The 16,940-nt window shown below is 39.6% G+C and overlaps 1 protein-coding gene across 5 annotated transcripts in view; it reads right to left on the bottom strand.

The window, feature by feature from the left end:
- Positions 1–16,940, bottom strand: part of fhod3a (formin homology 2 domain containing 3a) — a 59,072-nt gene that overhangs the window by 38,132 nt on the left and 4,000 nt on the right. For all 5 annotated transcript variants that reach the window (XM_032536371.1, XM_032536372.1, XM_032536373.1 and 2 more), the window contains exons 2-3: positions 15,508–15,617; positions 11,537–11,604 (exon numbers count right to left, since the gene is read on the bottom strand). In XM_032536371.1, the coding sequence (XP_032392262.1) occupies positions 11,537–11,604; positions 15,508–15,617 (178 nt within the window). The remainder of the gene's footprint in view (positions 1–11,536; positions 11,605–15,507; positions 15,618–16,940) is intronic.

Raw genomic sequence — 16,940 nt, 5'->3', positions numbered from 1 at the left:
CATAATCTACAAAAGAACTACTTCCATGTCCCTGTTCTGCAGCTGTTCCACAAGTGCCCTTTGTTTAGAAGAAGTCTCCCAATTAATCCTGCCTTTTACTGACAGAGAAAACCGAGACCTAAACACACAGGGTGAAAACAGGATCTGCAACAACAAAAATATGGTGTTTTTTTTTAATGAAACCACGTAAACATATTCTGGTACAACCTCAAAATACAATTATTAACCTGAAAATTAGCATAATATGGGCACTTTAATATTACATTTTTTGTATTTCTCAGTAAGGTTTGCACTTCTCATCAGTACCCATGTCCAAAGTGCAGTTGGGTGGTATTTTCTTCTCATGTGCACATATGTGTGAAGTGAATGTCCATTAATCTGTGGTTAGAAGAATAAATACTCCATTAATCTGTCGTAATCGCATGTACTGTAGTTTGGACAATAATGCATGATTTCAGTCACATGTGAAGGGAAGTGAAAAGGAAAGGCCATGGCAGGCAGCGAAGGCCAGACAGACTGCAGAGGGTAACTCAGTTATTTTGTGACTGTCTATTTTTGGTCTGTTAGTCTTGGCCTACAGTACGAGTACTAAAGGCTGCTGATGGTACAGATGACGATAGAGGCCCCATGAGCTCAGTTTGTGCGTGTGTGTGTGTGTGCGTGTGTGTCTGTGTGTGTGTGTGTGTGTGTGCATGTGAGAGAGAAAGAAAGAGGAAAAGAGAGTGAGACCTCCAAGGTTTCACTGTAGGATTCTTGAGATTTAAAGAGTGGCGACGGACCAAGACAAAAAATTACACTAGGCTCAGAAATGACACACACATACCCACACAAGCATGAGCCCATGTCCTAAGGCAGATACAGTACAACAACACAGGCTTAAATGCAAATGGACTGAAAATGGAAACACTTGGGGATTACATGAAAACAAACTTGTATATGATTACCATAAATCCAATGCTGTGGAATGAAATGGCTGCTATATTTTATAGTTAACACACTGATACACAGTACGTACAGCATACCTACATAGACACAATCACACATAGAAACAAGCGCATGTAGTTAAACATCTCCAGACAGTTTCCTTGAACCCTGATGAAGGACCTCAGCTGTGAAAAAAGCTCAGACGCAGATGCCTTCAGGAAGAAAACGTACTGCCACATAAACACATGCAAACACATAAAAATAGACACAAACACAGCATGTCCCAAGTCAACGTAATTCCAAGACCAGAACGTGCCCTATGCCCCTCATATGCCCCTGGCACCTCTGAATTGGTCCACGAACACAAATACAAATATACCCAGATTTTCTTACAGGCACCGTGTTACTGTTGATGACAGGCAGCTACAGTACTGCTCTATATTAACACACATAGACTTACTTACATACTTAAATTACTACACTGTATCCAAAAGGACAGTCAATGACAGCCTATTATATACTCATATTAATATTTTAAGATATTGTACAATATTACACTGTATAATTTAAAAAAAATGGCTTGCAGTTCTTTCCTATTAGTTAGTTTTCTTGTCTCCTTTCTGGAAATCAATTTAACACAATGTTGTTTAACAACTGTTGGAAAACAGGCCAAAAGCTTCATGTAGGTAATGAAAGCCTTAACAAAAATAGTAAACAAATAAACAATGTCCAGTTGGTGGCATTTATTTTAACATCCTTATATAAAGCATATTTGCTCTCTTGCCACACTACTCACTAATGTGGAGCTGCAGTAAGCAGCTGGTTAGCTTAGCTTAGCATAAAGACTGTAACCAGAGGGAAACGGGCTAGCCTGGCTCCGTCTAAATGTAACTAAGTACATTCTAGCACCTCTACAGCTCACTATATAACACATTATATTCCTGAAGTCTCCGCTACCACCACCAGACCTTGGCTCCACAAAATAACTACTCACTTTTAGAACTATGAGTTAAGTAGTGAGCAAAAATGTCAAACTATTTCATAACTGCCAAATAAAAAAGCTGCCAAACTTTGGAATGATCAACCTTGGTATTTAGATTTGGTTTAACACTTTTATATTTTTTTTCATTTAAAGTTTGCCCAACTTTCCCATGCAACTAACATTATGTTAAGGAGATTTATCCGTGATAATGCATGGCTATAAAGTGTGACCTGATTCTCTGCAATGTGCAGCCAGACACAAAAGCAGAATGTGGTAAATATTCTTGTTTAATCCAACAAACTATTGGGCACATGTGAAACAAGCATCCAGTGCTTTCTCTCATTTTTTGCCATTTTGTCTCATTCTGTCTCTCGCTCTCTCTCTCTCTCTCTCTCTATTCCTCTTTCACTTCTCACACTTTCTAACTGATTGGATTTACTGGGCATGTGCATTGACTTCAGGAATAAGACTTGAAAATGTCATGCAATCAGAGAGTTTAAACAAAACCAGAGTTTTGTGTAGCTATAGTAGTTCAATGGGCACTGATGACTATGCATTACAATGTAATAATGCTGATAATGATATTCATTTCAAGGTAGTTTAAGTGTCTAAACTGCTCTTTTATTGGCTTTGAAAATTAACTTTAGCAATGTTTTTGAAGGTCAGTCATCCGAATAAATTAGCTGGCTTGAGAATACAGAAAAAGGGAGCCTGACAAAGAAGACAGAGGAAGACAGACATAAAAGAGAGAAAAGACAGAGAGTGAGAAAGACAAACACAGCAGAAACAGACAGAGAAACCAGAGTAAGACTGACAGCAGCCACAGCAAGTAAACATTGAAGATAATGGAGGATATGTGCTACTTGCTGAGTAGATTAGCTGAGTGAAATTGTGCTCAGACTCACAACACACTGGCCTGTTATTATACTCCTCCCCTGCTTGTGTGTGTGTGTGTGTGTGTGTGTGTGTGTGTGTGTGTGTGTGTGTGTGCATGCATAGTTTTATTTCTGTGTGAGCCTAACACAGAAGGCATGAAATATGACAAACGCTACTGTATGATGGGGAGTTCTGGTACTGTTACAGACAGAGAAGAGGCCGAATCAGGTAAAAGGCCCTTAACTCTGTGTGTGTGTGTGTGTGTGTGTGTGTGTGTGTGTGTGTGTGTGTGTTTTTGGCTGAGTGTGCGTCTCAGTGTTGTGTCTGGGCTTGTTCATATTTGCAACTGAGTGTGCTTGCACAAACCTTTGGCTGGTCTGTTTTAATCATTTTGTAACTATTACATAATGCAATAAAACATTACAATTACCACAAGCTAAACATCCAGAATACACACTGGAGAATCTGCGGGGTTGGCATCTTATCCAGCCGTGGGGTTTTAGAGATGATGGGTTTAGGGGATGTGTGGAGAGAGACGGGAGAGGGATGATTTCCAGGAAATGTTAAAACACTTAAGGGAGGAAACACAAGGGAAAAACAGAGCTAGGAGGAAATGCACCTGCCAGACAGCAGCAGCAGTTGGCCAGTAGCTCCATAAGTTATGTCATAGCTTTGTGGACCGCCAATTTACAGGTGAGGAGAGTGAGGAAAGAGAGAAAACGTTGCCAAGGTGGTACAATTCTACTGTTTTCTATTAAGTTCAACACACACTGTGGTTCTTGTATATAATGTGCTCCTATTTTTGGGTTCTAGACCAGAAAGGTTAGGGAATATTGCTTTGGCAGTTTAATTTGGCTGGACAGACAAGCAGTTAACTTTGCTCCTAACCCCAGTACTTTTTTAAAGAAATGAAAATTGTAAGCCATAACCAGTACAAATCATACGCTAGTATTAGTCCAACCTAAATAAATGCTTTCTGTAGTGTATCCCAGTTTAGTTTATCTGCAGGTTAATTTCCAAATTGATGCAGAGGTTAGAAAAGAGGTTATGCTTAGGAAACAATTTTGCAGCCCACTTTGTAGTTATAAGTACTCTTATAACACACACACACACACACACACACACACACACACACACACACACACACACACACACACACACACACACACACACACACACACACACACACACACACACACACACACACACACACACACACACACACACACACACACACACACACACACCATGATAGACTGATATACTTCTAACTTTTTTCCAGTAAGAGCACTGAGTGTTGGGAGACACAACAGTTGGGCTGCTCATGTTTGTCAGCATAATATGAGCTCAGGGAAAACCCTGCCACATCCACAAAGAGCACAACACTGAAAGACACAGGATTCACCACACCACAGCAACTGATCACGGTGACAATAGACACACAGCTGCAACACACAACTGGATTACACAGCAAAAACCATAGTATCCATAAATAATCACATTGTAGTTTTACTCCAAAAATACATAATTGCTAAACTTGAGAGGGTAAGCAGTGCACAGTTGTTATTTCTTTCTGCATACAACAAACTGCAAAACAGAACATTGAACTTTGTTTTGACCAGGGTCCTCTTCTCTGACCTGATTTACTACTGAAGTGTAAGAAAGCAAGAAGGAAAGTTATTTACAGTTAGAAACAATTTGAAGAGTGCTACTACAGTAGTAATGGAGAACAGGTACAGGATAGATGCATGTTACAGGCTTTTCTACAGCAGCTACTGCTGTTAAGTTATTCCACCACTTCCACTGCTCTACACCTCCATCCCTAATGTCTCATCAGCCCATCTCTCCGTCTCCCACAGCAGTAACTAAGGCATGACTCATGTGGGCGCAATGCTCTCAGTTGCTCCTCCGGGTCTCAGCTGCTGGTGAGGTTAGAGGGGAAACTATTTGAGGGATTTTTTTCATTCCTTCTTTCTCTGTGTGAAACACAGATGAAAAGAGAGCGAGGTGTCCTGTATTCTGAATGCATAACTGCCGATTTCAGTTATGATGAGATTGTGAAAGCAAAATACAGACACATAAACACACATTTGCATGGAAGCTATCATGGCTGTGCACAGATAAAACAGACGGGTCTTAACTTTTCAAAGAGCAAGCAAACAATTCCTAAGCATAAAAAAACATCCTTATTGATTCACACATGTGCACACAGAGAGAGATCATGAGCAAAAACCACAGGTGTTGTGAGACCGGAGCAGGATTGAGCTCCAACAGTGTCTATGAGCACAAAGACTCACAAACAGTATGTGAAGCTGAACAGAGTAAATATAGATCTAGAGATCAGAGCGGGCAGGCCAGAAAAAGAAAGAGGTTGCAGGGGTTAAATAACAGAAGTGGAGGAGAATTGGAAACAAATGGACAATATAGAGAAAAGCAGATTAATAGAGTATGAAGGAGAAATTATACCAGATTGAAAAAAACATATAATGTTTCTGGAGTTTTACAACTGCACAGCCACAGATGTACTACTGCCCCATCCCTGCTTAACCGGCCATCACAAAGTATTATCTCCCTGTCACACCATGCCATTACCAGGCCTTATCTCCCACAGCGGGGGGACACCAACACAGTAAATCACTGTTAGAACCAGCTGTAGCCATCTCTTTCTGCAGCATCTAACAGCCAGACTGCTGTCACTACCACTGCACACTCTGTGACTGAAGCAATACTGAATAGTGACTATTGTTTTGTTCACTAGAGACCACCATGTCAGTAAGCTCATATTTACAGAGATATGGATTTGTGTAACTCTCACTGATACCATCAAATCCTCAAAATATTAATTTAAAGTGCATAAACACAGTTAATATAAACATTTGTTTTTGTTTAATGTATCATCCAATCAAAGCAGGATAAAACCATACAACTGGAACTTAGACAAGAAGAAGACAAGGCTAACACAATCTTACGGCATTTTTCCGTTACATGGTACCTACGCAATTTGCCTCGACTCTACTCGCCTCTTTTGGTTTTCCATTATTATGGAAATTATTTATGATAAAAAGTCCATGGTGCCTGTCAACCACTACTTTTTAGACTGTCAAGGTTCAAAGCAAACATAGGCGATACCAAAAGATGACGTGAAAACCTGCACACTTGGTCGGAGAGAATCGTCACCAATCACTGCATCATCATTGCTATTGACAGACGGGCGTGTCTTGAACAAACCCGCCATTTTTAAATAGTTTAGCCTGCTGTGTTATTTTTTTGGTGCCTCCAGCTTCTTTTGCAACTAACTTTGTCTTCTGGCTGTGGCAATAGCCACATGCGGAGAATCAAAAACAACACCTTCAATGTTTTGTGTGTGTGTGGGGTTAGGTCACGGCGGTTTCCTGCGGCGTTGCTATGATGACCAGCCACGCTCGCCTCACGCATGAGGCGGTACTAATTCTGCAATGGAAAAAGGAGGACGGGGCATTGCGACTGAGTGGAGTCGAGGCGAGTTGAGCAGGTACCATGTAATGGAAAAACGCCATTAGACTCTTTTCTCAAGTTGTTAATTTGTTATGTAACAGCCCAACCAGAGAAAATCAAAGAAAGTCAACCTTCACTCCACTTCAACCTCTGGCCCCCACCTCTCTTTTACAATACTGTGGGGGGTATTTAGAGATGGATAATTGGGTCGCAGAAATCCAGCAGTATAGAAGCCATATTTTTTGTTGTTGAAAGGGCTAAAGTCCAGAGGGAAGTGCCAAGGGATTGAACAGGCTCCAAAACACATGCAAAGTCTTTTGTTCTGCACTACGGCTCTTTTGTTTCACCTGCTGTACAACTCATTACAGGGAGCTTTACCTGTTGGATAATATACCCTCTCTATACTTGATCACTTAAACTGTATTTAATTACTGCATTTCCGTTCACTTCAGGAGAGGCTGGGAAATGAGGCCACATGGGAAACAAAAGCTTTGGGATTCTGTAATGTGCAGTTTAACAGTGTACAAATGAGAAAATTACACATTGCCAATGCAGCTTTATATGTGGTTTTATCATTAATCCTAAATGTTTTGCTAACTCTGGCCTTACATTTATTAATTTGTCTTGTATTTTGTTTTATGTTATTTTTAGAGTAAGAGATTATGAAGATCATAAAAAACAAACCAGCATACAATACTTAATTATAATAAAATGGCTATAATCAATGTTTAAAATTAACTATAGTTTCTATGACTACTTGTAAGTGTAAGTTCACCAGGTGGCCAGAAATATGACTCCAAATAAATGCTAATGTTGCATTGTGTTTGTTTAAAAAAAGGCAACAATTTGCTAACATTTTATGTCACACCACTAACCTTTTATTATCTAGAGTCATTCACAGATCAAATTTTCACAAGTACAGGTAATGACAAGGTATTTCCAGAACTAATGACTGCATATCTGTGAAATGTGTTGTGTATATCATCTGGAGCTACATCAATCAGCCAAGCTGAAATATTGAATATATTAATTTTGAGGTACGTGCAACCTCTGATACATAGCAAATTGTAGCTATGGATAAAAGCGTCAGCTAAATAACATGTAATGTATTATCCGTATTCAGAAATCTAGTATCTGTCAGGTCATTTATTGTATTGTTATGGTCCCCAGATGGTGAATTATGTTTTAGTTGATCCATTGACTTTTCCTCTGGAGACACTGAAAGGAAAAATAAACTACATTATTGCCATAAAATGTACCGAGCACATTTATACTCCCGAGAGGATGATCCCTTTGTTTGCCTGCTCTTTTACAATAGTAAGAAAGATGCATACATAGCCACATAATAACACATTACTAATACATAACTGAGTGAACCTCTTATATTGTGGGATGTAATGAGCAGTAATGCTGCTAGCAGGGTTGTAAACTTCTAGTCTTGTACTACCAATCAACATTATTCCTTCCAATTATCCTCTGTCTTCCACAATCAACCCTCATTCGCCCCTCTCACTTCCTGTAACTCCCACATTAAGTTAGTAGAGGTTCAGCACTGTGCTGCCTTCCTTGCATGTTTCTGTGCTGTCAACACTTTCTAAAGATAACACCCCTGAACCACCTCTCTCCACCCATCAGCTACACCCTACAACAACTCTGCTGTGATGGAGAGTGCTAAAATTAACCCTTAAACAAGGGCTTCTGATTGGCACTCTGATGGGACTGCAGACCACAGGATCCACTAACCCCCAAATTCCACCGGATGTGGAACGGCTGCAGATCCGCTCCGGAACAGTGGCGGAGTCATTAGGTTTCCATTAAAGTCAATGTGTGTACTTCTACTAACTGCGGACCGGCTGCGTACCGACTCCGTCCCAGCTCCGGCAATCCGCAGCCCTCCGGAGCAGATACGCAGAGCTTCTATGTTTGCCGGACGCCAGAGAGCTCCGCAGCAATCCAGCACACGGCAGATAGTGCAAGACAGGAAGTAGAGCACAAAAACAAAATAAAACGTTCAATTTATTTTCAAAATAAAATAGGCCGTGCTCACGGTAGAGCATATATCCCTGCACTGCACCTTGAAAACGTCTTACTGGGCGAACAGAGGCCTGAAGTCAACAGGTCAGAGGTTTTGAGAGACCCATTCACCCTGTTGGATGAGGAGATGCTGATTCTGGAGGTAGAAAACCCCAAAACCTTTATGCCCCATTGCATCCTTTTTATAAGGACAACCTTAAAAAGGAGACGGCATGGAAAACAATAGCAGGAAGAGTGGGTGTAAAGGGTAAGTTAATAATCCTGTCCAAGAAATGCAGATAGAAAATAAATAGTTTATGTAGCATGTATTTGTAATGATGTAAGTTGTAATACTGTAATGTGCCAAGCATCCGGTGGAATTTGGGGGTAAGAGAAGGGAAAGGGATACATGGAAACAGGGCACACAAGCAGATATTGAGGTACAAAAGAACAAAAAAAAGAGAGATGGGCAAAATACATGAGGCTTAGGCTATACCTTGTTCACTCAGGGCACCTGCCCTGCATAAAAAAAAGATACGTTCCTGTTAAATTGACCCCAATCAGTGCCCCCAAATGCAGTATCTACTGAGCAGAGCTGGATCATTAAAGTGCCATGAAGGCCTCTCCAGTGCAGACACATTGCCTGCAGAGTAGTGCTTACACCAGCAGACAAAGTCACTGCTATGCTGGCCATGCCAATGTGTTCTCCTTTTGACATACAACAGAAAAACTCATTAACTCACAGACATTATCAAACCCTCATTCACCCATACACACATCTCAGAACATACTTAACCCCAAAATGGAAAGCCTTAATGTAATTTGATCTTTTCGTTAGCAGTGATGCCAAGAATTGCCAAGGAGAGCTGTGTTTCTCATAGGTCTACTCATTTTGTCAACCTTGTGGCCCTAAAAGAAGATCATTGACTGAAGGAGTTTGCAGACCCTAAGACTTGACCTTAATACAATCAAATCCTGATCCTTGTCAATTAAACACGGAAACTGATGAAGACAGCAAGATTGTTGTAGGAACATCTGTAAGGAATTGAACCTTTCCCACATTTCAATCACATAAACCAAATAATTATGATGCATGTAGAATGGTCATGACATGCAATCCTTCTATACTGACCAACTAATTGTAAGTCACAGATACTTGAATCCACAAGCAATTTGTATTCTTGATTGTGACAGATTTTTCATTTAGTGGATAGTATGCTGACCACTAGCCCACTACTCAGGCGATTTGAAGGTCAAGGATCTGGAAGGATTAGAGAGCGTTAAAAACTGGCAGATGAGCTGAACCAACTCATTGAAGCAATGTTGAGAGGAAGAGAAAGTGGTCCGTACATCTCTAAAGTGAAGGGATTGCTCTGACTCGCTGACGCTATATGAGTTTATGTTTGCCTAATGCAGCAGAATTACACAGTGCCACTCTGCATTATGAACTCTAATGCATGATAATGATTTTGCATCTGTGCCATTCTGAATGGGAAAAATTCAAGTTTCACTTATGCCCTTCAAAAGGAAATGCATCTTACATGGTGATAAGGCAGCCTTTTCTCCAATAAAAAGTCTGTCTGTAAAAATAAAGAGTCTGTTCTTATAAGTTATTTTTCTAATTATGCCAAGACAAGCATACTGTATATAGCATATAATATATATAGTATATATATTCTCATCCCAGTAACCACAGAGCTTGTCTGTGGGGCTAAGAGATCCCTCATTCTATAGAAGATAGGAACCATATGTCCACAGTAATTTACTAAAGGAAGGTAATATGGAGCAAGTTCCGGGGTTCATGGTCCTAAGATTGGGTAAATGATACTAACAGCATGTTGCAAAATTAAAAGTGACTTGTATGATAATACAATATATAGTTTAGAATCAACTGTTATTTTCTTATTAACTCTATTCTACTCCATTTTATTACTGCACTGTGAAAATGTAAGTTATGTCAAATCCTAAATTAAGAAACTGATGATGCTTTTTTTTTTATGTGCACGTTTTCTCTCCATAACACCATAAGTCCAACTTCTAGTGACCTTTCACCTCGCCACGTTCTCAACCAATCCGGGACACTGATTCTAGGATCCAAAATTAGCACTGCTATCACTGGCATGGAGAATGTTGACCATGCAGACAAGTCATGGAGGAAAAGAGCAAGCACAGACAAAGAGCAGGTGTTATAAAGAGAGTGAGTTGCAGACAGAAAACGGAATACACACTTGTTATATGAATGAGCTGTTGGCTAACTTACGTTAAAGTAAAGAGAAAACAGACTCTAAAATTATCCATGTGTTTTCTGTACATTATATGATAAGTCAGTAGGCAAGAAATGCAGTGCGAAAATGAAATCTTGTTGCAGGTGTAAGGATAAATTCATCATCAACAAACCAATAATTTTAAATAATAGGTAGCCAGTTCTGGCAACTGTGCTAGATAAAAGTAAAACGTACAATTTTCTGTACATGACAGTATAATAGTCCACAGAATCTATGTGAGGCTGTACATAGGCACAGTGATGCTTTGAACTAATGATGTTCACTATCTTAGTTTAGCATGTTTGCATTCTAACATTTGCTAATTAGCACTAAACACAAAATAAAAGCTAAGTTCGATGGTAATGTCATTACTTTTGCAGGTACTGGGTCAAAACCAAACTATGGGAGGAACTGAAATTTTGACCTGTGACGGTAGTACAAAATGAAAAGGTCCAATCATTCCCTCCCACCCTATCTTCCTACTGTTTCTTTCTCCCTTCTCTTACCATAACATATTGTCCCTTTCGTACGGTTATCTTTTTCTTCAAGCATCCTATAACTTTCAATGTTACTCACACCTCCATCTGTCTCTTCCTCCCTCCTTCTTTTTACCATTACAAAATGGGAGGAGTTAAGAACATCCCACTGTAACGACTTCACCAGTCCCAAAAGGTATAAAACAGAGCTTTCACTTACAGCCATATACACATAAAAAGCTTCCATTTGCTTTTCTCTCTCTAAACCATGGTGATGCGTACTGACATGATCACAATACCACGTTGAAGTTGGTGAAATTTGACATACCGTAGCAGTCAAACCTGCCTCTGAGTGGGAGGTCTCATCTCTCACCCCAGCATGAATCATGTGTAAACCCCATGACAACCATAAAAGCGTGTAGTACGACGTGTTCTTAGGCTGGCTGATGTGTCTGACAGGACATGTGTGTGTGTCCAAGGAGAAACTAATGTTAAACACATACATAAACATGTCACACAGCACTCACCGATGCAAGCGTGTACTCGGACGGTCAGCTGGGTCCGTAGAATAACACTGTGCTTCTTTCCTCTGGACCTGACAACAAAAGAAGCAAAAAATATCTTTATGAAAGCAACTAAGCATGTTGTCTAGTTCCTGCACAATAGTTTGACTTAAAGCCAAACATAATTAACTATTGGAATCAAGAGTAATTTTCTTGGCATTAGTGGAGTGATCGGTCTTGTTCACAAGTTATTCACACTTAATTCTAGAGAGGAATATACTGCAACAAGTGAAACAGCATTGGAAAAGGAAGTGCAATTATCTCATTCATTTGGCTCCTTCTTTAAGGTAATTAAAATGAGATCATAAGACAAAATATGAGGCAAGGACATGTTATGATGTACATCTTTTTACAATGCTGAGAGAGATGGTCCAATACCCTTTTTTGCTTCCCAATACCGATACTTGAACTTGCGTATCGGCCAATACAGAGTACTAATCCGATACCATTGTGTAATTAATTTTATTATGTTTTAACAACTGTATACTACTATCCCTGTATGGGTGTGATATGATGTGATGTGATTTGTTGTCGCTATGGCTCAGGGTTAAACGCTTTGTGAAACATGAATAACCACAAACAATGAACACTGTAGAACTTTCTTTATTTATCCAGTTTGACAGTCAGTTATAACGGAAAAAGAGCATAAATAAACTACCTTAACGTAGATTTTCTTGAGGGCTTTATTACGTGGAATTAGGGTCAGTGTATAAACTCCAGTACTTCCCAATACCGATCCCAGCATTTTAGGCCGTATCAGAGGCGTTGGCGTGATGGGAAAAGTGCAAACAAACAGTGGCATGCATTGGATCTGTACCCCTATCCTGATACACATCTGAGCCTTGAGGACAGACAGCGAAAAAGTGCAGGAGCAGACACAACACACATACACACACCTACACATACCACCGTGCCATCTGAGCACAGATTCATACACAGCATATTTCCAGTGGGAAAACAAAATGAGCCCACGCACACATAAAGGTAAATTATAATGGTATTTTGAGATCAACGCAAACCCTCTTTCGTAGTCTTAGTTGTTCTAATCACTGACTTCCATCACTAACATGCTGATAGCATCCAATTTAAGCAGGGAAAGCACTGCCCTGCTAACACACACAGCTGCAATACACCCGTGCATAACGTGCAGCAAGGATGACACACACACCCAAACAAGAAACCAGCTGGCCTCCTATCTTTTCGTTAAGCTGCGTTATCAGCTTTGCTCGGAAATAGAGCAAAATGTTAACACGATCGGCTGAGATGCTGATAGAACTGTGTTTTTATTGCAAATTCATTTTTCTTGCCACACTGGTCTGATAATGTTTGGTGTGACAATAGTCTTGCATTGCCAGACCTACCTCCACAACTCTGCAGAACAGCATTCCGGAACAGAAAGAAAACAGGCTCTGGTTTATTAGCATTTCTTTAAACCAGTAACAAGTGTCTTGGGCAGCGCTAAGCCCTGTACACAATGAAGGTGCCTCTGCAATACAGCCAACTTGTTTTGGTGGAACATGTGTCCATTCAAAAGTTGTTTTAGTCATGCAACAGAAAACTCAGATTGGACAGATAGTCTAGCTAGCTGTCTGGATTTACCCTGCAGAGATCTGAAGAGCCGTTAACCATTAGTCCTCATAAATTGACTGGAGTTTAAAATTACAACACAGAGGAAACGAAAGGTGACGGACATCCGGCTGAAAAAGAGGGACATTTGGCAAAATTTTCGATGGCACCTGAACAATCAGAAGTGGAACGTCATCGATATGGACTACTGTGACAATGACAGAGACTTGGGGAGAGTGAGGTTTCCGGCCAGTCAGAGAACAGTGTGAGGAATGTGAAAGAAAATTCAATTATACAATTTAACTGTGAGGATGAGAATGGCTGTTTAGCATTAAAGATGCTAGTGAAAGAGAGATAGGATCTATCATATTTTGATTATTCAAATCCCTATTTCAACACAGTATTTTAAATGATACAAAAACACTTTGAATGGTTGAAGGGACTTTGGTCACTTTGCATTATAATCTACAGCAGTTTGCTCCCAATGTTTCTAGTCACTTTCCTTTAGTGAAAGCATACTCTTGAGCTGTCCTCGTCACCAAAGGACCTTGTTTACTGTCAACTGTGGTGAGCAGTGTCCTGCCGCAGCTGGAATCACACACACATTTTTGATGGCAGGGAACATAAATTCTTTTTACCAATCTACTCGTTATAACACATCATTCAGTTCTTCAGGCAATTTTCAGTTTTACAATTCAGCCTTGTCAGTAAAAAGAAGAATAAAATAAGCCTTAATTATATACTATTAAAATATACCATGATACTGTGATACAGACAAGCAGATTTTAATGGCCATGCATATTAAGGCAACATTGTTATGACTATCGTGAGACTGGAAAAGCTGCAGCCTTAGTGACAGCTAATAGCTAACAGCTAACAGCTAACAAACAGCAAAAATAAATAAAAACAAAGTACCATCACAACTGATGAATAGACACAGCAATCCCAATATTCACCAGCACTATGCCTTTAAAAGTCTATGACAGCTGTCATAAACTGCCTGACTTTAAAGCACGTGTTTATTTAGCTATGATGAGCTTTGATGAAAAAGAACGGACTGCATAATTTCTGTCATCCCACTTCTCGCTTTATTCACCTCTAATAATGTTATGTAGCTAATGTTACCGTTATGCCAGTTGAATGTAGAATATGTTTGCCTGTTTCACACCTGGTCAGCTAGCTAGCTAATTAAGCAATACGCTCATTGTTAAAGCACTGTATTAAGCATACACAATAGTTAGCATGCTTGCAAACATTATGCTAGATTTTAATGTTATGCTAGTAACGTTAGCTATGCATCGATAATGTCTAATAAGAACGGAAGTTAGCTATGTAGTTCTAGGTATGTAGTATACCTAGGTAGTTCGCCAAGTGTAACTGCTAATTTAACGTCAACATTGCATACAAAAAAAGAAGCCGTTGAGGTAAACTAATTATCGTTAACGTTAGCTAGAATTTGTGCAGCTAGCAATAGTACTGAATAAGATAACTAACTTTATGTAACATTAACATAATTTTAAATAAAAGAAATATGTAGGCTACTACATTATTTGGTCATTTATTTTCAGTAACTTACATTATGACTCCTCAGTCAAGACTTGATGCAATTCTTATATAATTTATTTTATTTATTTGATTATCCTAGCTACAGATTTGATTATTTACATAGCGTTACTCATCGCAAAAGCAACACTGAAGTGCTATTTTACACAGAAAAGGCCAAATATGTGGCTATTGTTTAGGCCATAATCTACTAGCTAAATTGAACACAGGGCAAGGTGAGTCAGGATCTGATGTTAGCTATATAATTTTCTGGGCAAAATTAAGAGCCATAGCAGATGATTTTCATTTTACATTTCTCTTGTTAACCTAGTGAGACACCAGCAGCAGATGGCAGGAGATATTAAAAATGCTATTTCTTCTAGAGTGAGTAGCCTGTAACATTTTGTCACAAAGAAAATAACCCAGGATATCAATTATATATATATATATATATATATATATATATATATATATATATATATATATATATATATAAAAACTGTGAGAGAGCTGTAGCTGTGGAAGGGAGGGCATCTGTCCCGCTTTCCAGAACGCTTCATACTTTCCATGAACTTGTGCTTCCAATAAATCCATATCCAGCAGTTTGAGACTATTCTGATTTTATAAGAATGGAGAAACTTTTGAAATGATTTGTTTGTGTGTGTGTGTGTGTGTGTGTGTGTTTATGTGTGTGTGTGTGTGTGTGTGTGTTTATGTGTGTGTGTTTATGTGTGTGTGTTTATGTGTGTGTGTGTGTGTGTGTGTTGTGGGGGGGCATGGTATCAGTCTATCAGTTTGATATGTGTATAAATTTGTGTCAGTCTCACCCTGTGTCATCCTGCTGAAAGCCCTCCAGCTCGTCCTTTTGCTCAGCCAGAGAGGACTCCAGATCCAGATAGGTGCCATTGTGGGAGAGCTGCAGCGTGCAGTCATCAAGCTATGGAAAAGAATCAAAAAATATTTTGAACACAAAAGTTTGAATGAATGAAATAAACCTGAACTAAGATACTGGATTGGATTTAACTAAATTAAACTGAGTATAGCCTATGGGACAACTTAAAATTTAAATTAGGAATGGAAAATATGATTGCGTACTTGGACGTGAGGGTGGCATTTGAAATTCCCATGCTGTGATGTACGTACATAAACCACCCGCAGGAATGACATTGGTCTCCGGGCCCACTAGTAGGTTTAATAGGCTTCTGTCTCTGTACAGTACGTCTGTTCATGTGTTTCACACCCTTTTTTAAAACAATTTGAGCATGTAAAATAAAGTCAGCTTACAGGGCAAGGATTTCAACATGAGTGTGTACAGTGAACCACGAAAAATAGAGCCATATGCATTTCGGCATTACAAAGCTGTTAAGGGTATTAACAAGTAGAGATGTAGCAATAAATGCTGCAGAACATGAAACCAAAACCAGAGGAAAACCACAAAAAAAAAAGATTTTAGTGCATTAAAATACCAGCTGTGAGATTTTTTTTTTTTTAATTGTGTACAATTTGAAGCTACAGCACATTTTGTTTCTGTATGATTGTGAAGATCAATCACAATCACAGTCATCCCCACATACTTAATTTACACACGTACATTTTTTACGCACATGGCAGATTCTTTTTTTTTCACTTCTCAAGAACAGACCAATCTTGCACCTATGTCATCTGTGATGGCATGATCTAAGGTAGCACTGCACAGCGGCCTAAGTCAGAATTGACCCGCTATGCTATGTAATGAGAAACCCTGCTGAGTTTGAGACCAGGTGCACAGTAATATATCTGCACACCACTGGCATTGATGTTTATGGGTACAGTCACAAGTTGATAGCAGGTGCAAGCAGCCATCCCTGCAACAACTTGTTAAAAGTAACATACATCATAGCGTTATTGTTACAACAAGCCATGAGCTTTGCAACTCATTGTTAAAGCTGCTGATGTATGAATAGGTGAATGAGATCAGAGTTATAAGTTGAGTTAGCATTTAGCACCTCTATAGCATTGGTAGGCCTAACCGAGCCTCTGGTGTGCTGCCAAACTCCCCCTGGCTGTCTGGGGTGGGCTGCATGACGACACTCCCTGCCCAGCAGAGACCACAAATCACAAGACCTGCTGCTGCTCTCTGTCTGTCCCTCCTTCTCACTGGGAAACATAGAGACGGACTGTCGGATGGACTCACAGCATAAATATAACCTTGCTATATTTAAGCTGCACTGAGTGCACACAGGAGCTCAAGGGTGGGTGTATCCAGGGGCTGGGTGTTGGG

This window comes from Etheostoma spectabile, chromosome 14 (genome assembly GCF_008692095.1).
Source record: "Etheostoma spectabile isolate EspeVRDwgs_2016 chromosome 14, UIUC_Espe_1.0, whole genome shotgun sequence".
Classification (NCBI taxonomy): Eukaryota; Metazoa; Chordata; class Actinopteri; order Perciformes; family Percidae; genus Etheostoma; species Etheostoma spectabile.
Note: the sequence above shows the minus strand (reverse complement) of the source record. Positions and strands in the feature narration are given on the sequence as shown.